The following is a 24,161-nucleotide window of genomic DNA, read 5'->3' as shown; positions in this document are numbered from 1 at the left end:
TTATACATCTTTCCTATACTCTTCTCATGCTTATAAGCAAAGTTGGAGCATTCCGTGTTTCTGATATCTGTAGAGCTAATATAAAACTACTTTATTCTTCAGTACCCTATCATGATGAAAAATCTGTGTTTTGATAAACATCATAAAGAACATGTAAATATTTGACCATGCATGTGTCCAATATATTGAAAACATTTTGTGCAGAATAAGATGAAAAGTCAACATGTAAGGCTTCCTAAGTGTCAGTTTAAACCATACCTTTGCTACCTGAGGTCTTCCAAAACATGCTGCATAATGTAATGAGGATGACCTCTGACCTCTGTTAACATCAGCACCCCTTTCACAGAGAAATTCTACCTGTTAAACCAGAAAAAGGAAAGTAGTTTTTTTCTTTCTTCACATAGATAACATAACTTCTTAAGAGTCTATAAACCTAATTTACCATTTCCTGAGTTCCAAAAGCTGAGGCCCAGTTTAAAAGAGTTTGTCCTACATCATCCATAAAATTTACTTCAAAAGCTGAAAGATACAATTAAATAAATAGTTAAAGTTCCCAGAATTATAAACTAAACTTCAACACTGTTCTTTAAATAAAAAGCAGGTCTTAAAAATATTAAGCATCCTCAATAATTCTAGAGAAGCATTTATGCCCGTAATTCCTATAAAAAAAGATGGCATAAGAATTATACTAACAGGACCTGTTAAGTATTTAACAAAATAAGTGAACTTGTATATGAAGATTTTCAATGTACTAAGTAAGCATTTGTTGTAACACCATAGATTACATGAAAACCAAAAGATAAAGCAAGCATCTCATTTTCTTTATCAGAGTACTTTTTGCTTACCTCCTGTGTCAATAGCATCTATCAGTGCATCAGTATCCTTACTGCGGATGCAATCTATTAGCTGCCGATGAGAACGTTCCCCAGAACTATCCAGCCTTCGCAGTCCTGGGATTCTGCCTGTAGATCCAGCACTGGATTTTGGCAGGGCTTTTCTCCCTTCGAACAGTAGCACCAAAAGAAGATCTACTAACCGCATGGTATCCAGCACACATCTCTCATCACCCTGCAACGCACTTTCTATAGAATCTGGAAGTTCAGATCTTAGAAGATCCTGGAAATAATTAAAAGTCTGAACAATAAAAAATATACAGGGCTTTAGAAGATACTATCAGAATTGGGTTTCATTTCCATATGAAATGTTTCCTTTTTTTCCCTCTTTATAAATAAATAAATGTGCATGTGTGTGTGCATGTGTATCTATAAAAATAAAACTTATAAATATATAAAATAGCAACATAAATCTTGCATACATTAAAGTAAACAGAGGGAAAAGCCCTACGAGAACAAAAAGCTGTAGCATAAAAGGATTTCTTACATGTGTTACTACTGGAGAGCCTCTACACAGGGTTGACAACAGGCTTACAATAGTTGACACCTGATTACTTAATTTAGAGTCTGCAGCTGTTGGTGGTGCACCAGCACTACTCCGTCCAGGTTTGCAAGCTGAAGATGGTCCTGATGTTGTCCCACCCGCAGCTGCCATGCGAGATAACAACTCCTCAGTTAATCCGTGCTTAGCTAATGGGGCTGGGTCAACCCCGCGCCGTGTGAATCTGTCAGCTAAGGAAGCAAAGCATCTCAGAGCTCCATCTGAAACCTAAGAAAGAAGTGCAAGAGAAATTATGAAATATCTCTTACTTAAGAGGAGAAGATGCTAAGGGGATATCTGCAAGAATACAGGACATATAGAAGAACTTGATTTCCCCAGGTTCCCTTCAAAGTCAGTGAAAGGAGGAAACAGGCTTTTCAAGCCAGAAACTCAGAGATGGAACCCAACAGTGCTCTGAACTGCTCGCTGAAGGACTGTATTATTGCTGCATTTCTTCCCCTCCTTCTCTCTGTTGTTGATACATAAAAGTCAAGGAAACTATTTCTGAAGTTCAGCATTATGAGCATTTCTTCAACTGTGTGATTTGGGGTTTTGCTCAATCTAGAAAAACACATTTAATAATGAAATTGCCAAATAAATACATATTGCAAGCACTTCTCGAAACATTTTTAGTTATCTTGTTGTTACAGCTATTTACAATCCTCACTAGCAACTGTCCATTCTGACCATACAGTTTGAAAAAGAACCAATACCAACTCACAGCTGGATATTGAAAGAGCATACTTAACCTTCTGGTTCTTCTGATGCTAGAAACTGTTAAAGTAGCCTTCCAATAACAAAAATTAAATACACAACAAAAAAACCCAAAACACCAAGAAAACGCTCTATGAGGACTTACTTCCTAGGTTTCATACATTTATCAAATTTGAAATTTGTTCCTCAAAGAATAAAGGCAAAAATTTCTTTGTGGTTTTATCTTCTATATTTACAGAACACCAAATATTCCAATATGTTATATTTTTACATTTATAATTAACATTCTGCTAATATTACAATGTTATAATAATTTGGTTCTTTCTATCAAAAGAAATGCTATCGAATAAGCCATTAAATGATGCACTGACTAAGAACTCCCAAAGTATTAAATTGACAGTGAAGCTTCATAGTTAAAGTTGTATTTAAAGGTCTAGATATTTCTCTTGAGCACAAGAATTTTTTCAATTGGACCAAGCCTAAAAATAGGACAAACTGGGAAAAGCAAATTTTAGATAACTCAAGATTGCCCACTGAGCACCTGATCCAAGGACATGCAAGCACTTCTGTGACAATAAAATGCAAATTCCCAAATTTAGGTTTGTCACTGAAGGGGAAAAAAACCCAAAAACACAAAAAAACCCCACAAAAAAGCAAACAGTGACACTGTGGAAAGAAGGTTTACTGATGACCCTTTTAATAATTCAGCAAAAAGTACTGCTGGCCAACTGCCCAGGAAAGCAGCCAACATCTTTTCATGTCAATATTGAAAAGAAAGGAAGGCTTTCCCTTTATCTCTGTCATCTGTGCACTACAAGGGTCTCCATCATTCAGATCAGGTCTGCATAGGCATATCAAGATGTGCCAAGCTGCTTCAGGCACGCTTGCCTTCAAAGATCTGTAGTAGCAAACCAGACTGATGTCAAGAAACAGTAAAAAAAAACAAAACCACAATACCTATTCTCTATCAAACTCTAAATTACTACAGTTCTTACTCCCTAAAATGTCAACTCATAGTGCAGTCCATTTTCAAAATGATTGTCAGCTATCACATAACAAGATCTTAAAGACAGTTGCTCATCAACACACAGAACATGATCAGAGTAGTAGTCAGACTTCATGAAGACAAAATTTTAAATCTCCATTAAGTTTGCAAACTTCTGGCACAGCCTATGCATGCCAAATATTCTGATTTATCAGTACTCTTTTGCAAGGGACATTTTTCTTTATCTTGTGATGGTCACTGCTCATGTCTTCCGGCATTTTGCTCCAGTTCTTTGACGGTACAGATAAAGAATTCCATCAACCCTTATGTAATTTGTATACACGTTTTGGATCTTTACCATACAGCTGTCAGAAATACACAAGAAAGGTTCACCTATTTAACACACCGCATTAGTGGCATCAGGTTACAAAGCAAAAGAGTACTGTGGAAAGTATTTACATTTCTTCTCCCACATTGTGAGTTTAGCAAAAAGGTTAAAAACAAGTTACAGATAAGCTGTTCTTGGGGTCACATTCATCTGGTCTGAACTTCTCCCTCAAGTTGTGTTACTAACTGGCAGCCCACACAAAAAGTGACCAAACCCAAGAGTGTAAAAGGATGAGGTGTGGAGCAACAAAACTTTATAAGGGACATTACTGGACAAATCCATAATACACATCAACATCCATTGCAATCCTGAGGCTTGTTTCATGCAAAAGACATTTCTGAAGGATACCAGTACAGATTTACTTATTATCTGGGTTACTCCAGTCTTAAGCCCACTTATCTTTAAGCTTAATTGCTAAACAGCTAAGTTGATCTGAACTCTCATTCACATCTCCAACAGCCCCAGCAACTGCTTTTTTCAAACACCTTATAAACTGGAAACAGTTTACTGCTTCTCTTAGTCTGGCAAAAGAAAAATGAACCAAATTGACTTTTGCCTCTTACTTATGTCAAACTTACTAGTGATTGAAGTGCAGTCATAGAACAATAATTACTTTAGAAAGTATCTCAAAATGCACTGAAAAAAGTTACAAGGTATTTTTCAATAAAGTTTTCAGAGGCTAAATAAGATTATATTCAAACAATAGTGCTTGGAGTCAAACATCAAGCAGTATTTTTATCCTCTTATCATAACAACTATAAAGAAAACTATCGTAATATCCATATATAACAACTTCTATGTAGATATACAGTTGGGGAGGCTAAAAAAAGTTACTTAGTCATCTATTTATTAAACATAATGAAAGTTAAATTCACAGCACATTGAGTCAACATTACCTGATGGTCTTCATGTTTTAATAAACTAGACAGAGATTCCACACAGATCTCTAATGAAGAATCCTGAGGCTCCATTTTGCCACAGAGTCTGGATACTACAGCCATAGCTGAATGCAAAGTATCTTTATGAACAAGGTGTCCACTGTCACGAATGAATGTCAGAACACAATTCAACCCTCCGGCTTCAAACACAGCTCCTGACTCGCGTGTACAGATTAATTCTAACACCTAGGACAAAATTAAATTTAATTTGAATGAAGCATACATAAAAAGTCAGTTATTTATATCCTAGTCAGATGTTTATATCCATATATACAGAACTAGTTAAAAAAATGAAACAACAGGAAAAAATAAAAACTCCTTTCTTCCTCAACACCCAGAAGCAGCCAAAGTCTCCAATACTCTAGTAGTTAGTTGTTAGAGCTTTCTTCAAAAATACAGGAGTGAATACAAGAACATCCCCCAATGGCATGGTCATAACAGGTGTTCATGAAGACAGATAACAGTATCTTATCCTGGGAGAATTAAATCTCGGGATAACACACGACTGAGAGCTCTGAAACTTCTAAAAGCACCATTACTCCAGTGATGCACTTTCAAGTAGACTGAACTAGTAAATCGGAAATAGATGCATAAATTCTGATGCCATGGTAATCAAGGACTACAACTATATGCTACCACAGGGCCATGAGTTACACTTTAAATCAGAGATTTTAAGGGTCTTGTAAATTTTTCTGAAAACTTCACAAGGGTGCAGGGAAGCTCTGTCTAGTGTTACTGAAGAGGAAGCAGACAATTTTTTTGCAACAGGTAATTAATCTGAACCTGATTCCCTTTTTAGCACAAAAGTAGCTCTTAGCATTCTACTACCATTCTAGTCATATAAGATAAATAGGAAAACCTTCTTCTAATATTTTGTTTCTTTTTCAGTACATCCAGTTTCTTCTAAAAAAGAAGGTTCTTAAGTATACGTACCTTCACACACTGCTCAGCCAAATCTCTGCTCGTTCTGTTGTTAAGTTCAACAACTACTAAACGATTACAAAGTGCCTTGATAGCTCCATCCACTCCCACAATCCTACGGGTGCATTCAGCTGATACATCCAGATAATATGTTATGGCACGAGCTGTTACTTCCAATACATTGTCTGGAGCACTTTCATCGAGAAAAATTTTGCACAGTGCTGGCAAAAAAGTTCGAGGAGGGCATCTGCAGGAATAAAACCAGAACTCATTATTACACTGTGCCAGTTTCTCTACATTACGTAATTTCCTACAGTCTCACATCAGCACATTAGTGCTTTCCATGCACACATGATTTGCTCAACTAGTTTGTAGTTGGCTCAGAGCATTCCTTTAGAACACTACATCTCACACACAAAAATTCAAATTGGTAATCTGAAAAGATGTTGTATTAGGGGAAGAAGCCAGCAGAAAAAAATATTGTTGAAATTTTACAATCATACAGGAAAAAATATATCGTCTTGGAAAATTTATTTTAGGAATTAACCTCACATCACCAAACAGAACGTATTTTTTCTTTAACAGAGCTTCAAGGTTCATGATGATTAATAGCTACTTGAAATTTTATGTTTATATAAAGACTAAAGATTTTGGTTTTGCCAAACAATTTAATTCTGAGTGGTCCTTCTTCTCTATGTTATTTCCCTTGTCTTTTTATCCTATTTCAGTCTCCTTCCCCACCCTTGCCTCATTTTTTTCCCCTTAATCATACTGAGAACATATTTAATTAATTTAGCTTGTTTCTATTGCCTTTTCTCTCCATATGCATTGCCTTGGTAGCCTCTGCCTCTCCTTTTTATTGTGAGTCTATATGTTGAATATCCCCACAACTTCAAAACAAAATAAGCAAGCTGCAATGGTCCTTCTTCTACCCTTCTGACACAACAGAATATAAACTGAAATAATTACTTTTCACAGCTGTGGTTAAGACCGATTTGGATCAAAAGTTCTAAGACACAGATCTATACTTTACCTCAGTTTATCATCCAATAGCATACTTACTCAACTATAAAAACAAAATGATGGCTCAATGCAGTGGTAAAAGACTTCCAAGGTGATGGTGGGGAATTAAGCGAAGGGGATATAAGTTGTGACAGTAGTCAAAATAACTGATACCTCAACCTTAGATGCAGTAGACCAGACTAAATCTACAAGAAGCAAATAGTGCAACTTTTGAAGGCTTTGGTCTTCAAAAGACAGCCTAAAACTTTGCTAAATCCAAAACAGAAAGAATAACATGTTTTTTGGTCTGGAAGACAGGTGAAGTACTTGTTGATGAATCATTCTGAAGACTCAGAGGTCATTCAGTATCCCATCTGGTATGCAATGACTCATAAAAGGGACTAAATCCTGGGACAGCAAAATGCTAATAGTTTCCCTGAAGATCTGACCATGCTTTATGAAGTAATTAATAATACTGCCTGACAAATAAGTATATTACCCAATGATCCTTAATGACAAAATAATAAGTGAAGCTTCAATAAAGTCAAATCATGTAAGTAAAACTTGTATTAGCCTATCCAGCCTATACTGTCTGTTGTTCTTAAAAAATCTGCTACTTAACTGTACATCTTTAAGAAAAGTTTATACAGTAAATTGGCATTTTTAAGGCATTATCCACTGGGGGAAAAAAGTCTCAAATTTGTACTCATTATTAGACAACTACCATACAATGACACAAGAAGCATTTCAGCACATAAAATTCAAAGTGGACAATGCTATCTGTTTAAGTGTTTTGGTGTTGGATCTTTTATACTGAATTTTATGCAACCCCAACAGAACACTAAAACACTGCTATGAACAGTGTTCTTCCAACACTACACTGCAAGAAAAAAAAAAATCCAATAACCACAAATCTTAAAAAGCCCCAAAAAAACCAAACTCACACATGTATAACCAGGTGAAAAGTAGGGAGCTCTACTGTCTCCATTTTAATTCTAGCAAGAGTAGTAAAACGTTTCTCTTAGATGGCCAAAGACAGCAGCAGAGTCCAAAGCCATACTTAGTAAATCTAAAATTTACATTTTTTTCCCTGTGATTTAACAGTTTATAAAGAGACACAGCTCAAAGGGAAGTTGGTTGTATTTTCTGAAAATCAAAATTTAAAAATTTGGAAGAAATTTGTTCCTATCCACCAGAGCCAATTACCCAGCAGACGTAGCAAAAATACGAGGTTACTAAAACCAGTTCATTTATATTGAATTCTTTGTCAGCACACAAATGCCAGTGCACTGTATCAGCAGTGCTCCTCTTATAAAAGAACAGCTCTCTAGCAAAAACTTAAGGGTTTGGGTTTTTTTAAAATTACTTTTCTTTTTTTTGCCAGAACCTCTAGCTACATTTATCAGATACCACACTTTTTCAATCAGGAGGTAAATAACAACCTCCACTTGCTGTCAGGACATGTGTTTTCTGACTTAGAGGAATGATTTGCAGTCCTCCAATAAGGAAATCAAGTTTTATCACAAGGTTTCCGGAAGAAACTGTAAATTTGTCACACATTTAACCTGTGTATATTGCTTGATTCTCAAAATAAAAAGCCACCCAGACTTAGCTAATTTTGTAGACTACAGTAATGCACATTGAATTCCTATAAAAGCAGCAATATTAAGAACTTCACTTGTCCTGAAAAAAACATTCATCGTTTCTGAAAACAGCAACTGATTTAATTTTAGCAAGACCTTTCAGAGAAAATTCTTTCAAGCTCCTTCAACCTCTACGTACTTGATGTTCAGTTCTTGTAATAGTCTGTCTTTGGGGTTTTTTGTATATTTTGGGGGTTCCACTTGTACTAACTAGAAAGGTAAGAGCTAGACTATACCATCTAAAAGATTAGCAGAAACATTTTATAAAGGACCTGTTCCGTAAAGTTGTCATCCAGGTGTTTTAGGAATCTTCTGGCCCAGGTTTTATCAACTGTGTGATGCTCCCAGTTAATTTCTGGCAAGTTGAAGTGCCCCATAAAGACAAGGGCAGACGATTTGTAAGTGTCCCTTAGTTCCTCAAAGAATAATTCTGGCTGGGAGGTCTATAGCAGACTCCCACAATGACATCCACATTATTTGTTTGCCCCTTGAGTCTCACCCAGAGGCTCTTGATTGTGCCATTGCCAGACGTCAGCTCCATAAATTCTAACCTTTCCACTACATACAGTGCCACTCCCCATCCCACCTCTTCTGCCCTGCCTATCCTTCCTGAAGAGCCTGCAACCATCCAACAGGGCGCACCAGTCACAGCTCTTATCCCAACAGGTTTCACTTATGTCAGTGCTGTCCAGCCTCTGGAATTGGGCCAAAGCTTCGAGCTCCTCTTGTTTGTTCCTCATGCTGCATCCATTGGTGTAGAAACACCTTATTTCAGGAAAATACATTGCTATACTTTGTTCTCAGCAGCATAGTTCTTTAACATTTCAAAGTTGCACTGGTATCAGAAAAAAAGAAGTTTGCTATGCCAGTCAAGTGTATAAGTTTTTTCACTACTCATAAATAACAGCTTTTCTGGACAGCTACAGACCTTTTATAATTCTATGAAAATACAACTATTGATTTATATTCGTATGCAATTCTGAAATACACCTTCGAGAAGCCAGGCCCAAGCCCCTTCAGATAATCTTTCACTTTGTAGGTGTCAAGAGTTTGAGAAAAGACAAAAATAAATGATTTCCTAGAATTTAAACAGTATTCCTGATGTGCAGGTTGTTATAAATAAGATAAATTTCTCTTCTGAACTAAGTGAAACAATCCAGTAGCAGGAGCTTCCTGGGGACAAATGTAATTGACTGGCCTTCACAAGTACCACATAAATAAGAAGGCAGGAATGCATTCACACATATACCCTGCAAGTTTTAAATATTGCCATCTTTCCACCTTAACTTATTGCAACTTTGTGGTCATTAGACACAAAGGATTGTGACTGAGCCTCACTCATTGCCAGCTCTGAACTTCGCACTGCATTGTCTTCTCAAACTATGGGTAAGATTGGAAGGGACTACTGAAGGTCATTTAGTCCAACCCTGGGTCCCCACAGAGCGCATTACGCAGGATTTTGGCCAGGTGTGTTTTTAATATTTCCAGTGACAAAGACTCCACAACCTCTCTGGGCAATCTGTTCCAGTGCTCAGTCACCCACACAGTAAAGAAGTTCTTCCTTATGTTCAGGTGGAACTTCCTGTGGATCAGTTTTGGTCCATTGCCTCTTGTCCAAGCAATAGCTTGGAACCACCAAGAAGATCCTGGTTCCATCTTCTTGGTGCCTTCCCTTCAGATAGTCATAGGCATTGATGAGGTCCCCTCTCAGTCTTCTCTTCCCCCAGCTAAACAGGCCCGACTCCCCCAGCCTTTCCTCATAAGTGACATGCTCCAGTCCCCTAAATCACCTTCACAGCCCTTCACTGGACTCGCTCCAGGAGCTCCATATCGCAAAATAACTTTGACCTTGGAACTGTAATAACTGAAGATACATTCTTTGCAAAAATATTTGGTCCAGGCATTAGAAGATTTGGTAGAATTAAGAGCAGCAGCTGAATGAAGCGACAGCAAATTTCCTACACGAGTAGATACACGACATGGACTGCTAGAATTATTATTGTAAACAGAAGGATTAATGCATTTATGAAACATCTGCAACACAAAGCAAAAAAAACAAACTGCAGTATTCTGTAGTACAACATCGCTGTATTTATTTCACAGTGAAAACTACAAACTACTATTCCAGTAGACAAAGAAGAGTCAGCTACACAGGAGCTCTTGGAAGAGGCATATAGAATCACAGAATGGTCTGGGTTGAAAGAGGCCTTAAAGACCATCTAGTTCCAACCCTCCTGCTGTGGGAAGGGACACCTTTCATTAGACCAGGTTGCTCAGAGCCTCATGCAATCTTGCCTTGAACACTTCCAAAGATGGGGCATGCACAACTTTTCTAGGCAACACTGTCCTGTCACTACATACCTTTGTAAAAAATCCCTCTCCATCTTTCTTGTAGGTTCCCTTCAAGTACTGGAAGGCCCTAGTTAGGTCATCCCCAAACCACCTCTTTTCCATGCTGAACAAACCCAATTCTCTCAGCCTTTCCTCACAGGAGAGGTGTTCCATCCCTCTAATCATCTTGGTGGCCCTGCTCTGGACTCGATCCGGCAGGTCCACATCCTTTCTGTGCTGCAAACCACAAAGCTGGATGCAGTACTCCAGGTCGGGTCTCACCAGAGTGGAGTAGAGGGGCAGAATCCTCTGCCTCGCCCAGCTGGACACGCTGTTTTGGATGCAGTCCAGGATAAGTTTGGCTTTCTGGGCTGCAAGTGCACACTGCCGGCTCATGTCCAGTCTCTCATCCACCAATACCCCCAAGCCTTCTCAGCAGGGCTGCTCTCAATCTCTTAATTTCCCAGCCTGTATTGATACCAGGAGTTGCCCCAACCCAGGTGCAGCACTGCCACTTGGTCTTGTTAAAACTTTAGAGAAGCCCGTGGGCCCATTTCTTGAGCTTGTTCTGGTCCCTCTGGATGGCATCCCATCCTTCAGGTGCGTCAATGGCACCACTCAGCTTGGTGTCACCTGCAAACTTGCTGGGGGTATAATCCAGTTTATGCCACTAATGAAGGTATCAAATAACACTGGCCCCAATATGGAACCCAGAGGGACACCACTTGTCTCTGATGTCCACTGGGACTCTGAACCGTTGACCACTACCCTCTGAATGGGACTGTCCAACCAATTCCTTATCCATCCAACAGTCCACCCATCAAATCCATCTCTCTCCCATTTAGAGAAAAGGATGTTGGGAGGGACCGTGTGAAAGGCATTACAGAAGTTCAGATAAATGACATCCGTAGTCTTCCCTTCTCCACTGATGTAGCCACTCCATCATAGACGGCCACTGGGCTGGTCAGGCAGGACTTGCTCTTGGTGAAGCCGTGCCGGCCACCTCCAATAACCTCCCTGTCCTCCATGTGCAGAGTTTCTAGGAATATCTGTTCCCTGGTCTTCCCATGCACAAAGGCAAGGTTGAAAGGTCAGTAGTTCCTAAGGTTCTCCTTTCTACCCTTTTCAGAGATGGATTTCCCTTTTTCCAGTAACTTGGGACTTCATCTGACTGCCATGACTTCTCAAATATCTTTGAGAGTGGTTTGGCAACAATAAACAGAGAGGTTGTGGAGCTTCCTTCTCTGGAGATATACAAACTGCACACACTATACAGATAAATTCAGATTCTTTTTTCCTGCTGAAGTCCACTCAGGTCTTAGCAGTGTCTAATGTTGCTGTCAACAAGAGACCAAAAAGGACCAGTTCCATCATTTACACAATCTAGATCAATGGTTCAACCTGTATTAGCAGAGAAGCTGGGTGTACAAACACATCCCCACTGCTCCAGCCATCGTCTTCTCAAACAGGTGGCTAGAATAATTACAGCATAATTATTCATGCAGTTGTCATTTTGAAGGACTTCAGTCATTATGCTGTAGGTAACCTTTCTATCAACGACTGTATACAAACAAAAGTACACAGGTCAGCTTTACAGAGATCACCCTTTAATCTCCAAACCCACACTAAGCTATGACATGGGTCTCTCATGGTTGAAACTATGAGCACCTGCTATACACTGTCTCAGGGACAAGAACATGCATCTATGAGTAGTACCAGAAAAAGGTCTAGAAGGGGTAGGTGGGAACACAAGCCCACAATGAGAGATGGGATATAACATCATCACAGCCATATAGTAAATGCCTGTACACCTCTCCCTTCTGTTCACATAGCTCCACCGGGGGTTTCTGTGTGCTGGCAACTGACTACAAAGAAAAAAAAAGGCAAAGTGTTGCCCTTACTCAGTGGATGATCTTTATGTTTCAAAATTGTGCAAATGGGCTTTCAGAGTAGTCCTTGAGTCTTCTCTCAATCCAGTCCCAAGGAAAGGCACTACAGCATTAAGCAAAGGCAGCACAGGGAAGAGAAATCCACTGCTCACCTGGAAGCAATTCTAGCAAACAGGTTGCAAGTAGGGCACTTTCTGAGGGCCGGCCTCTCTTTTTAATGAAGCACCAAGCAAGCGAATACAGTCAACACCAGTAAGAAACAAAGAGTGAGTCAGGCAAGTCATGTTACATATGCATTACTAATACACTATAATTCCAAGGTAAATCCTTACTGGCTTCCTGAGTCAGGCCAAAATAGATCAAAGGAACCTAAAACTGCCTCAAATACTTGCTGTGGAAGATTAGGGACCATTACTAATATAGACCTTAATGTTGTTCCAACTAAGACTGTGCTCAGAATTAAAATGTAATTTGACAGGTAGCAAAGCATTCAAGGAGTGTCTGCACCACAGAGAGGGTCTGCACATGGGACTCCCTTTTAGAAAACAGTTTACATGGGAAAAATAAGGCTGCCAAAACTTCCTGAGACAGCAGGGAGGCTGAGGGAAGAACTACAGCACTGAATGAACTGATGTGACATGACAGCAACCGATGTTCACCTTTTAGTACGTTTCCATCTACTGACAGATGATGCTTTTGATTACCCAGAGCAAAGCACACAAATAAACCTCTCATTACCGCATCAACGCCCACAGAAGGGAAAAAAGCTAACTGCAAAATTTCTAAACTTAAATCATCCCAATATCAAAACTAGTTTCACATTTTGCTTTTATCTAGACCATATATCAAGTAAAAGTAATACATCTGAGAAAAAAGTAATTATGACCAAAAAAAATTGGTTTTATCCTTAAAGTTGCAGGAGAGGAATCACTGTTCACAGTAACTTTTTTGCAGTGGAACAAGTAAAAAGATAGTAGTGAGTTTTCTTTAATACAGAAAAAAAACCTAGCTAGATTTTATTCTTTCAAATCAGAAAATAACAGCAAATAGTAGCTCCAAAATTCAGATTTCTATCTAGGCCCTTCTTCTGATGAATATGAAAATGAAAGAAGTATTTTTAGGTTTTCATTTCTAGGGAGCTGTATTAACATCAAATCGGGCACTTCCTAAAGTACTTTAAATGTGTACTTTAGAAGAGTGATTAGGGACTACTTAGTGAATTAATGAGGTTACTCTGTGTTACTCCTTAGTGAAAGAAGGACTTCAAGTTAATGAGGTTACTCGACAACACACACTACATCTCTTGCTAATTACTTTAAGTCTCCATGTTCACCCAACTTCATTCCTGTACTGTCAGGACAAGAGCTTCTGTCTGCTACCTACTGTCTTGCAAGTCTCCAGCCACCACAGTTCCAAGATCTTGCTGGAAGACAGGTTTGTCTGAAATAGGTACTATTCCATATCAATATTTACCATTTATATTCTAATCTATTAAGATTAAGGCAGTAGAGCATTCTCTGTTCCCAGTACTAACATCAAGAACTAAACCATATTAAAAAGTGCTGATTCTGTATAATTATTCTGTATGATATTCATACTTTCAGTGTCAAAACTAGTTATTAGATTGTAAAGAGCATGATACTCAAACTCTTTAATATACATTCTTCCTCTGCAAAAAATTTACTTGGCCTAAAAACATTTTTCTAAATATCATAATCATCCTGGTGACAAGAAAGGCTAAGAAAATTGTCAATACAATTATATTACTACAGAATTTACAGCACTATAATCAGCATAACTCCGTATGCTGACATACTTCTGAACCTTTACACACACATCCACCTCTTTAGGAACAGGAATATCCATAGGGATACAAAATTGTTAAACAGCTACAGCAGTAAGCTCCTGCCAGTGCTAATCCCTTAAACTCTAATGAAGTGACTCAGCTGATTTTACAGCTTGCCAGTGTAAAAAGATACCAAGGAAGTAAAAATAGGCACTGTAAACTCATTTCTGTAATTACATTTCGTATTTTAATGCAGTTAAGATCCTTAGCTAAAACAGAAATAATAATTGTGAAGACCACTGCTGTGCTTAAACAAAACCTGAAAGAAGGAAAAAAGACAACTCCAGTTCATCCCCAAACCAGTTAATATAACTCTTGCTAGCATGAGGGTGTGTTACTCAATTCCAGAGTAACCGCTGGACTCAGTCGATGCTGGATGCAGAGCCCCTGGCATGTGACAAAGCCTTCGGCTTCAGGCGCCTGCTCCAAGACATGTGACTTGTGGCAGAAAACCAAGCTCAGCTGCCTGCCAGCACTAGTGCTGGATCTTTAATGCATACCATATGCTGAGACCAGTTAAAAGAGGGAAAACAAGGAATTACATGTGTCAACCCTACTTAATATATAATAATTTCAAATGAAAACTAAAATACTGAAGCTAACTCTCATCAATAACTGCTTCTGAGGAAAAATATACAAGTTATAAGTTGACTACAATGTGTCACACAACTTTGAAACTATAAAGAACATTCGCCACAACTGTTTTCTTCTTAAAGCAACAGTAACTTCAACTCATTTTTGCTTAATGATTGTTTTTCTTGTCTGTAGTTCTATGGGAGGAGACCTCAGACTTTCCCTCATTGTTTCTTTTGCTCAAAGACCATTTTGTTTCTACAAATGAACTAAAACGATTCCATCTCCTATCCATTCCAGCAGAAAATCCACATTATTAGAAATTAAAATAAATCATTTTAGAAATCAAATTTGATATTTACTTTTAAACTTCCTTTGAGCTAAATAAATGACAGAGCTGAACCCTCTTCTGAGTGTTCACTATTAGGAGGGAACACATAAGTATTCAACTACACATTCAGTAAATATCAGTTGTGTAAAATGAAAAAATAAAAAATACATACAAAGAAAGCTTCTACAGCCTAGGTAACTTCTATATTTTTAAATAAAGTATCATTAGCATTGCTCTTGAATTTACAAAGGATGTGTTGGGATGCCTTCTGCATTTTTCAGCATATTATAAAAGCTATGCCATACCTCAGAAAAAACATGTTTTTTCTCCCATCTCCAGCATTTTGTAAATATTTAGCAGAAAGTTGGTCCACAATAGCTGAACAAATTAAAGACCTTGAAACTACAGGTCTTTCTGGCTATGATTTCCACTAGTAGCAACCTCAATTGTGCAAACAGATAATGCTTCGAATACACATTGCATGTCTTAACATTTCAAAAGGAAATAAGCAATTAAAACAAAAAGTATGATTTTGTATATGTGCCTAAATATGCACATCTGGCCACTAGCTTCCCCTGGATTTCCAGGTGCTCAAAAAGAGAACTGACTTAAACAAGAAAACTTCCACTTCCCCATTAGCAATCTGCTTAACATCTATGCTATCTATACCTCTCCATAAAAGGCCAATATTAAAAGTCACTTGACTGGTACAGTCATCCAAGAAAGGAAGCCCACTATTTGAAATTCCTGTAACACCTCTTTTATTGGTCTCTTCCAATCTATTAGGAGTTGGACTCTTTCGAAAGTTCATTAACTTTAAGCCTTAAAATTCTGCACCTATGTTTTACATAGTACTTACAAGAGTCACTTCAATTTTATCTCACACACAAAACTCTGAACAAAAAGGCTACTTCATGATACCACTAGAAAAAAAATCTTAAAAATGACAGACTAGTAAACAGTGACAATGTGATGAGTTATACAGTTGTCTGGACTACTCAGAGGCATTTAAACAAAATGTGTTTTAACACACACAAATGCCAAGTGACAGATCTTAGTCTAGGTAATACACCAAGCCACACCTAAGAAGCAAGCAATCATATCCTTGAAAGCAACTCTGAAAACAGATAAATAAAACCACACTTACTGTACAACATTTTGGAAACCTGTAACTAAACTTGGCACCTTTAACTGTTAACAGTAAGTCAAACATACTACTATAAACGGCATGAATTAAGGCAACATTGGAAAATATTTCTGAAAAAATTGTAAATTGAAGAACTGGAAAGGAGGAAGAAGATCAAGAGTTGATGAGATCTTTGTGTGCAAGTGCATTCACATTAAGAACAGTACTGGCTTTTAATCTAATAGGAAAAGGTGAAACAACTGCCCTCGGTAGAATGTAGCAGCCTGGCCAATTCATATGAAAAAGAACAAGCAAATTTCAACAACAAAGACAACTCAGACAGCACATTAAATAGCAAAATGAGATAAAATTAGGCAGGATGCCCTCTCAGAGAGCATCAGCTACACATTATGCTTGTATCAAACAAGATGCTCAATCCAGTAATAACCAGGTAAAATACAAGAGCCAATGACAGAAGAGAGGATGCCCATTTAGATGACCTAATCTTTCCTTCCGGCCTTTGCAACCATTAAGATTGTCAAAATAATTAGACAAGGTTAATTAATCTCCATAATACCAGTGACAATGAGGCCGTAATTCCCATTTTACAAAGAGCAACCAGAAAGACACTAGTTTTTAAAAACTCTTATAACTGGAAAAAAAACCCAACAACCAAACAGCTTTAAAAGTCAGGAATAACTCTAAACAAAGAAGAAATGCTTTGCACAGTTTAAAATAATGAAAACTAATCTACTGTTAACAACAATACTTACCTAATTTACTCATGGCTGCATTCCAGCACAAAACTGTAACAATGGTCTGACTTTTTTTTTTTCCCTTAAAATAACAAAACAAGCAAATCTGTAGGACACACAATGTGAAATTACCTTGATAAGAACAGAGCTGCCCTCTCAGCCTCTTACTTATTCCATGATTGTTAGACCTGCTAAAGGACACTTTACCACTGCCTGAATTAAGAGATGCTTTTAAAGCAGCCCAGATTGTAAATACATGCCTGAAACCAGCAATTTGAATTCCTATCCTTATTTCTACAAGAAAAATTGTTTTCCTGTATGTAACTAATTTTGATGTACTGGAGTTATACAGCCCTGATAAAGACAGGAGAATATAGTTTTAAGCAATCAGGTGGAGGTAAAGCTAAACTGTCCCACATTAACAGTCTCACTAACTCCTATCAACAGTCTTTAGTTCACTAGCATTTCTTCACACCTGTCACACACTAGTAAATACAAGATAAAGATTTGTATTTTGCAAGTACCTTTTCCCCAGTGAACAGATACTTTGGAAAGAACAAGGTTTATTGTAAATTAAAAATATCTGACCTAAAAAATAAACTAAAAGGATTTCCTCTTTACATTATAGAGTTCTAAGTTATGATTCCCTGTACAATTTGGTTTTATTTGTCAAATGAACTGATAACTCTTCATAGTTTTTTGCAGACCAAATCTGTTAATGCTAAATATACAGAAGTGACTTAGGGAACAGCCAAAGGGGAAGACATGCTCTCTTTGAGCACTAATAAGGTCTATCTGCTGTATAAGAAAGGTTTTACTCAGGCTTTACTTTACGTGTTATACTAGTGCCTTGTTCTACAAATTTTCTTTGTAATTAAGGAAAATATATAAATAACATCTTGCTTGCTAAATACTTTCACTTTGGCAGACAGGAAAAAAAATAGCAACAGAAAGGCCAGACCAAAGATGTTCTAATTTTATTCCACCAAAAAAGTGAAACAATGAAAGAGGGTGAAAAAAAGATAAATTGAAACAACTTAGAGGAAAAGGGTTATATTAATCATGTGAGATTGTAACTAACAGCCTCTAGCATTTAAATTGTTACAGGTAATTTAAAAGACTAAAAAGCCCCCATTGTATTATATAAAATGCATACCTAAAACTCCTGTTAAAGTGGATTTAATAGCACATAGTTTAACTACAATTTGGGACTAACACTTGTAATCAAACCAGTTTAGCTATTTTACTCCAGTTCAACGATTTAACAGAACCATTTCTCCTTATTCATTAAGTTTCTATGGTTCAAGCTCCTGGCTTTTGCTGCTGGTAAAATGTTAGCCACTTTTCATGCTAAGTGACTAGCAGTGTCTGTGACTCATTATCACCAGAAGATGAATATGCTGCTAATTTTTGTAATGTTAACATATGAGTAACTTTCAAAATAATTTAACTGGATGTAATATGTAAATCTGGGAAGAAGTAAAGAAATGTCAACTGTTTGGCAGCACTACCTGTTAATGGGCTGCATACCACACAATCTGCTGTGATGCTGCTAGAATTCTGCAAGAACATTATAAAATACACTACTGTACACTCATGCTTGTTTCCCTTTTTAAGTTGATCTGAAACACTACTTTCAATACTCATTACTCTTCTACAGAAGCAAATTATTAGGTTTAAAATACAACATTTCCTTGAGCATATGTTTGCAAAGTAACCTCATTGCTTTACTGCAATAACGAAGTTCAAGATTTTTGAATCCAACAGTTCAATACTTTTTTCCCCTCCAACTTTGTGCTTTCTTTGCTGAGATTGTGAATTGCCCTTAACTCCTTAAGAAATAAGCTCAGAAACACTGTTATGCTTTTAGAGAAAGTGCACACATGTCAACATTTTTTATGTGTCTTTGTTGCACAGCTTTGCCAGTCCTCACAATATACAGCTTTTAATGTACTTCACTAAAATGATGAGTTTTTTCTTAGCTCCACATCACATAAGAAAATAGTTTCTTACATAAAAGTGGGCTGATACTTAATATTTAAAGTCACTAACTGATCCCTGAAAAACATCCCATTTTGTTCTCCAAGAAACTGTTTAAAAGTTCACCTTCCACCTTGTTGAATGCCACAGATGAAAAATTTTCTTCAAGTTTTGTTAATATATAATTAATAGCAATAAACAATTCCAAGATCTTGAAAGAATATCTGCACAGCATCCAAGAACTTGGGAATGCTGTTCTAGCTTAGCAAAAGAGAAAAAACCTTGTAAAATCTAGAGCCCTCTTTAGGCAAACAAAAATTCCTTTAAAAACACAGCTGAAAAGCAACTATAAAATATTATCCATTTATCATTTTAGTTACACTCTCTCAGCACATGACAATTTTGGCTGTTTGAATTGTCATTTGGAAAGATTTTAAAAATGCTTTTCAAGACACCATCTATTTCTAACAGACTTCCAAAATACATAAATTTGCCTTGAAATGTGGGCTGGGATACCACAAGCACCTGAGACAATCCACTGAGAAGTTCTCCACTGAAGACTGTATACCTTTCTTTGCCTCTCCCATATTTCCAGTTATGCAGTTCTACCTCCAGTTCTAAAACTAACCATCTTCAGCAGAAAACTAACTATCTGAAAAAGAAAACTAACAGCAAGAAACTAACCATCTTCTTCAGCAGGTTTAAAGAGCAGCTTGCTCTTTCAGTGAACTAGGAGTCCAGTAAGCCCTAGCAGCAGCATGAAGCAGGAGTATGGCTGTGAGGAATAAAACTGGTAGGCGATAGACAGGAAGAGCAAACTGTCCCTTCTGAAGGTAATGAGCTGCCATGTCAGCTCACCAAAGGCTGAGACACCAGATCATATGCTTCAGTATATTCAAAAGTACCAGTTTTAGCTTCATTGTAATATCACTTCAACCTTGGTAACTTTTTCCCCAATTTACACTTTATTCTCTTCTTTTGAGTGAAACGACAGTAAAAGAAATAAACAACCTAGAAGACCAGTAAAATGAAATTATACCAAGGCTCAAAACAAAAATTAAAATGCCAAATGGCATTTTAACTGTTCCTTCTTTCAGACATAAAAAATAACTTTAGAACCACAACAGTGCAGTAATAGAGCATTCATTATCTACATTCTAAGAAAAAAAGCACTTGGACTATTTAATTCATTTATATGGAAATGAAAGTCTGTTCTAAATAAGATTCATAAAACCCACAACTGGTTTGTATTTTAAAAGTTGACTTTTCATTCCTGATTCTCAAATACCCAGAAGATAACTTTAAAAACACTTATGCCTAATTATACTTCTGAATATCCTGAAGCAGGCAGTTCACCTACCATCATAAGAAAAATTCACTCTTAAGCAACAAACGCTTTCCTACGATGGCAAATTCTGAGGCTGCAAACATAGTGCTCAACTATGAGGGCAGATAGGGAAGCAGAATGGATCTCCCGGCAATAAGTCTCTTCCAAGTCAAAATTTTACCCATCAGCTCACCAAGGCCAAGAATAGATAATTTCAAATTTTAACACACTGTACAAAATTGTGCTGTTACATAACTACCACAAATCCAAATTTTACAGATGTATGAGTTTTACATTTCCTGTAATAAATGCAGTCATGAAAGAGAACAGTTTTTAAGAGATAAGCCTGAAAACTGTTTACTTCAGAGCTACAAAACTAAACAGTGTAACAAACAGCTACCTTCTTAAATGCTCCTAAACCCACACTCCTAAAAAGCAGAATGTATCAGAAATACACTAGCCATACTCTACCATGCAAAAGAAAGTGAGAGCAATGAAAGAAACACGGAAGAGAAGCAAGAGAATCAAGATCAGAACTGAAAAAACAAAGATATATGAGATTTAAAAGTTGTGGTTGTTTACACTTCTGCTACCTCTTTCCAAACTAGTCTGGGCTCTCAAAGAAAGCAGTGTAACACATGCACAACAACACTATTAAGTAACAGGGGTGATTACATCAGAGTTTTGTGCTGTGAGAAATATACAAAAGAGTGAGTGCAGGGACTGTGCTACATGACATGCACAAAGGCAGTTGAAAAGGAGCATGGCATGAACACCAACATGCTTCAAAGAAGGGGCAAAACATGCTTAAACATATCTATCCAGGTGATCATTACAGTCCTAATGCAAATAAAAGTTTTTCACTACTGAAAAAAACACCACCACACAAAACCCTCCACACAACATGTCCACATTGTTTAAATTAAAGAAATGTATAAGAGTTGCAACAGGCTCATATGTCAGACCAGGCACTGGTATCACTCAAACAACACTATGTTTTTAATCAGACAATGGTACTTCACATGGCATTAAGAGGAACTCTTCATTTCAGAGATTTAAACTGAAGTTCAGTCTGTCAAAACATTTTTAAAGCTGAAAGTTTCTACAAATGTTAAATATTATATTCGGCTACTGAAAGAGGAAAATAACATCCCATAAAGGAAAGCCAAGACGACTTACGTTTCAAAACAGCGATCCACGTTGTCTGACATCAGAAGTAGCATGCATAGCTGTTCCAGTGCTATTAGCTGCATATCCCTTTCATCCCCCTGCCCCATCTGCAGCCATTCCAGCAACGTGTCTGGGTCCACATCTGCCATGGTGTTCTTTTATAATAAAAAAAAAAAAAGCCACTTCCACTTAAATTAAAAAGTACCACAAATATCCTTTAATTGTTCAAGCCAGACTAACTTCAGCACAACTAATTTCTCTCTTCAGTCAGCCTCACACTTTTGCAGTTTTCACCTAAAAGGAAAAAGTAAAAAAAGTAATCATCAAATCACCATCACAATCTTCTTGTTAAACTTTCTGTATCTGCTTCTCCCTAAAATGTACAGCATATTTTTGGGCCGACATTAAGAAAACTTCCACATATTTTATCAGCAAAGTTTGCTTTTTTCCAAGCTTTATAAGTAAACAGTAATGAATTCGTTCCGTTTTGAGGATAATTCAAAATTAAGACTAGAAAAATTGTGCTTAACCCTTCTGTGTATTCTCAAAGCTAAGACAGTGATGTTTTGTCCATCCCCTTCCCTTTAATATCACTTTATTACAAAGTCTTCAACTTTATGAGAGATGTATTACCGCCTCACTAAAGTATTCAAATATAGAAAGACAACAAATTTCACATTTTAAATAGAAATCCACAAAAGAAAAACTGAGATGAATAACTACAGACCTGCAGAATCTTTGAAAACATTTTATGAATCCTTCCCCTTTCAAGAGCATTCAAGTACAAGAAAAATAGTCTTTTTATGTCAAAAGATAAAAAAAGACAGTATAAGAATCACTTCAGTTTTCTGGTGTTAGAAGTTTGTTGGGTTGTTTGAACTTAAAAAAATTATCTAATTCATAGTTTTTTTAAAATATGCAGTGAGTAATTCAAATAATTCACGTACATATAAGGAAAACAAAATTATTTGTTGGCCAAATGCCATAGTTGTACATGCAAGCTGAAGACCAAAAAAGTCCCCTTAAAATGTTAAGAGATATTTTTGACCTACATGCTTGTTTTTTACTTTTTTACAAACAAATAGTCAAATTCACCTTCCATGCCTAGTAACACAGCAAATATGACTATTTTCATATGAAAACTAAAAGGTTACAAATCAATTTCTCCAAATAAAACACACAAGAAAGAAAAAATCTTTTAAAAATACAGATTATACAAAAAGAGTTAGCTTATCAAACTCATAGGTAAATATGGAACACCGACAGTGTCCCCACAAACTGGGGGGGAGGTGGTGTGTGAAGGAGAAGCTTGATCTGGACAAAGTCTGCCTACTTGTTTACTTGCTGCTAACGAGTTAATAGTTAAAAAATAACTCCATGAAGGGCACGTCTATGAAAGGGAATCAGAAATTAGTCTTACATGGAGAAACACACACTGGATCAGCAGCACTCTTTCACAATAGCTTTGAACTCAAAGACGGGACAAAAGTATGGCAGGTGGAATTTTTATGTAATTTAGGGCCATAATGTTACAGATCACTCAATTACTGCTTGCCAGTTACATATTTGATATTGTCTTGCTCTAAAAAGTAATTTAACATTAGTAAATTAAATTTCTGTGCTTTAAACAATGCCTATGATTCTCTGAGCCGATTACAGGCTGTATTTTCTGCACCAACACTATATAATACCACTTTCAGCCAGTAAAAGTGGAATTGTATTGCAAGTATAGTACCTCTCCTTCAGGTGACTAAATCTTTAGTTCCAGGGGAGCAGGGAGATGGGTGATGGCGAGAGAAACAAGAAATTTAAGAGAGACGGTGAAAAGTGGGGTAAGTTCAACATGGGCACCTGCTGTTCTTACACCCTAGACGGGCTCCAGCTAGACGGAAGCGTCTCTGGAAAACGGAGCTCCTGGGACAGCCGTCCCGGAGCGGGGGCCAGGCCCAGCCCCGTTCCCCCTGCGCCGCCCGGGCCTGCTCGCACTCACCAGGCGGCCCCGGGCCCGCGCGGGGCTTCGGGCCCCGTCCCCACACGGCGCCGCCCGAGCAGGGCAGGCACCGCCTCCTCCTCCCCGCCGCCCCCGCACGGGGCACCCGGCGGCGTGAGGGGCTCCCCGGCAGCACCGCCTGCTCTGTCCCCGGCCCCACGCACAGACCTCCAGACTCCCGCCGCCTCCCCCCGCCCGCCGCCTCCCGGCCCGCTCCGTCCGGGCCCGCCGGCACCGGCCCGCCAGGCCCGGGCAGCGACGCTCGAGTTCCCGGAGAGCCGCAGGCCGCGCAGGGTGACCCGGCCTGGCGGCCCGAGAAAGGCGCCGTCTGCCCGGCGCCGGCGGGAGAGGCCCCCGCGCCGTCCCCGCCGCTCACCTCACCCTCCCGGAGCCTCCTCGCCGCAGCCGACCCTGCTCAGCGTCGCGCCGAGAGCGGGGCAGCGGCGCGGCGGCGGCCCGAGCCCCGCGGCAGGCGGCCAGCGGCATCCATGACGCTCCGCCCGGCGCGGGAGGGGCGGGGCGGGCGAGGAAGGAGCCGCCGTCGGGGGGCGGAGCGGAGCCGGCCCGGAGGCCGCTGGGGGCGCTGCGGGAGCGGCCCCTCATGGCGGGGGCGGTGCCGCCGGGCCGCTCCCACCGGCGGCAGGGCCCGGAGCGCTCCGTGCCGCCGCTGCGGAACCGGGAGCGGGGCCCTCCGCGCCTCGGGAGGCCTTTCCCTGGCTGCATTGGGATTTTTATTTTTTTTTTATGGTTTGCAGGTCGTTTTATTTCTTGCCGTATTCTAGTTACTTCAATTCTTTACATTTCTGTGGGCGGGGGGG

The 24,161-nt window shown here is 38.7% G+C and overlaps 1 protein-coding gene across 10 annotated transcripts in view; it reads right to left on the bottom strand.

Moving 5' to 3' along the window:
• HECTD1 (HECT domain E3 ubiquitin protein ligase 1) overlaps nucleotides 1–23,813 on the bottom strand; it is a 62,023-nt gene extending 38,210 nt beyond the window's left edge. For 7 of the 10 annotated variants that reach the window (XM_027637835.1, XM_027637841.1, XM_027637843.1 and 4 more), the window contains exons 1-8: nucleotides 23,720–23,813; nucleotides 21,363–21,647; nucleotides 5,393–5,627; nucleotides 4,418–4,645; nucleotides 1,381–1,662; nucleotides 846–1,134; nucleotides 443–519; nucleotides 259–357 (exon numbers count right to left, since the gene is read on the bottom strand). In XM_027637835.1, the coding sequence (XP_027493636.1) occupies nucleotides 259–357; nucleotides 443–519; nucleotides 846–1,134; nucleotides 1,381–1,662; nucleotides 4,418–4,645; nucleotides 5,393–5,627; nucleotides 21,363–21,502 (1,350 nt within the window). In that variant the 5' untranslated portion in view covers nucleotides 21,503–21,647; nucleotides 23,720–23,813. The remainder of the gene's footprint in view (nucleotides 1–258; nucleotides 358–442; nucleotides 520–845; nucleotides 1,135–1,380; nucleotides 1,663–4,417; nucleotides 4,646–5,392; nucleotides 5,628–21,362; nucleotides 21,648–23,719) is intronic. The other 3 variants (XM_027637837.1, XM_027637839.1, XM_027637845.1) reach the window with 1 other exon arrangement.
• Nucleotides 23,814–24,161: the final 348 nt, after the last annotated feature.

Source organism: Corapipo altera, unplaced genomic scaffold, assembly GCF_003945725.1.
Source record: "Corapipo altera isolate COAL_440 unplaced genomic scaffold, ASM394572v1 23, whole genome shotgun sequence".
In the NCBI taxonomy this organism is placed as follows: Eukaryota; Metazoa; Chordata; class Aves; order Passeriformes; family Pipridae; genus Corapipo; species Corapipo altera.
This window is presented reverse-complemented; position numbering and strand designations above follow the sequence as displayed.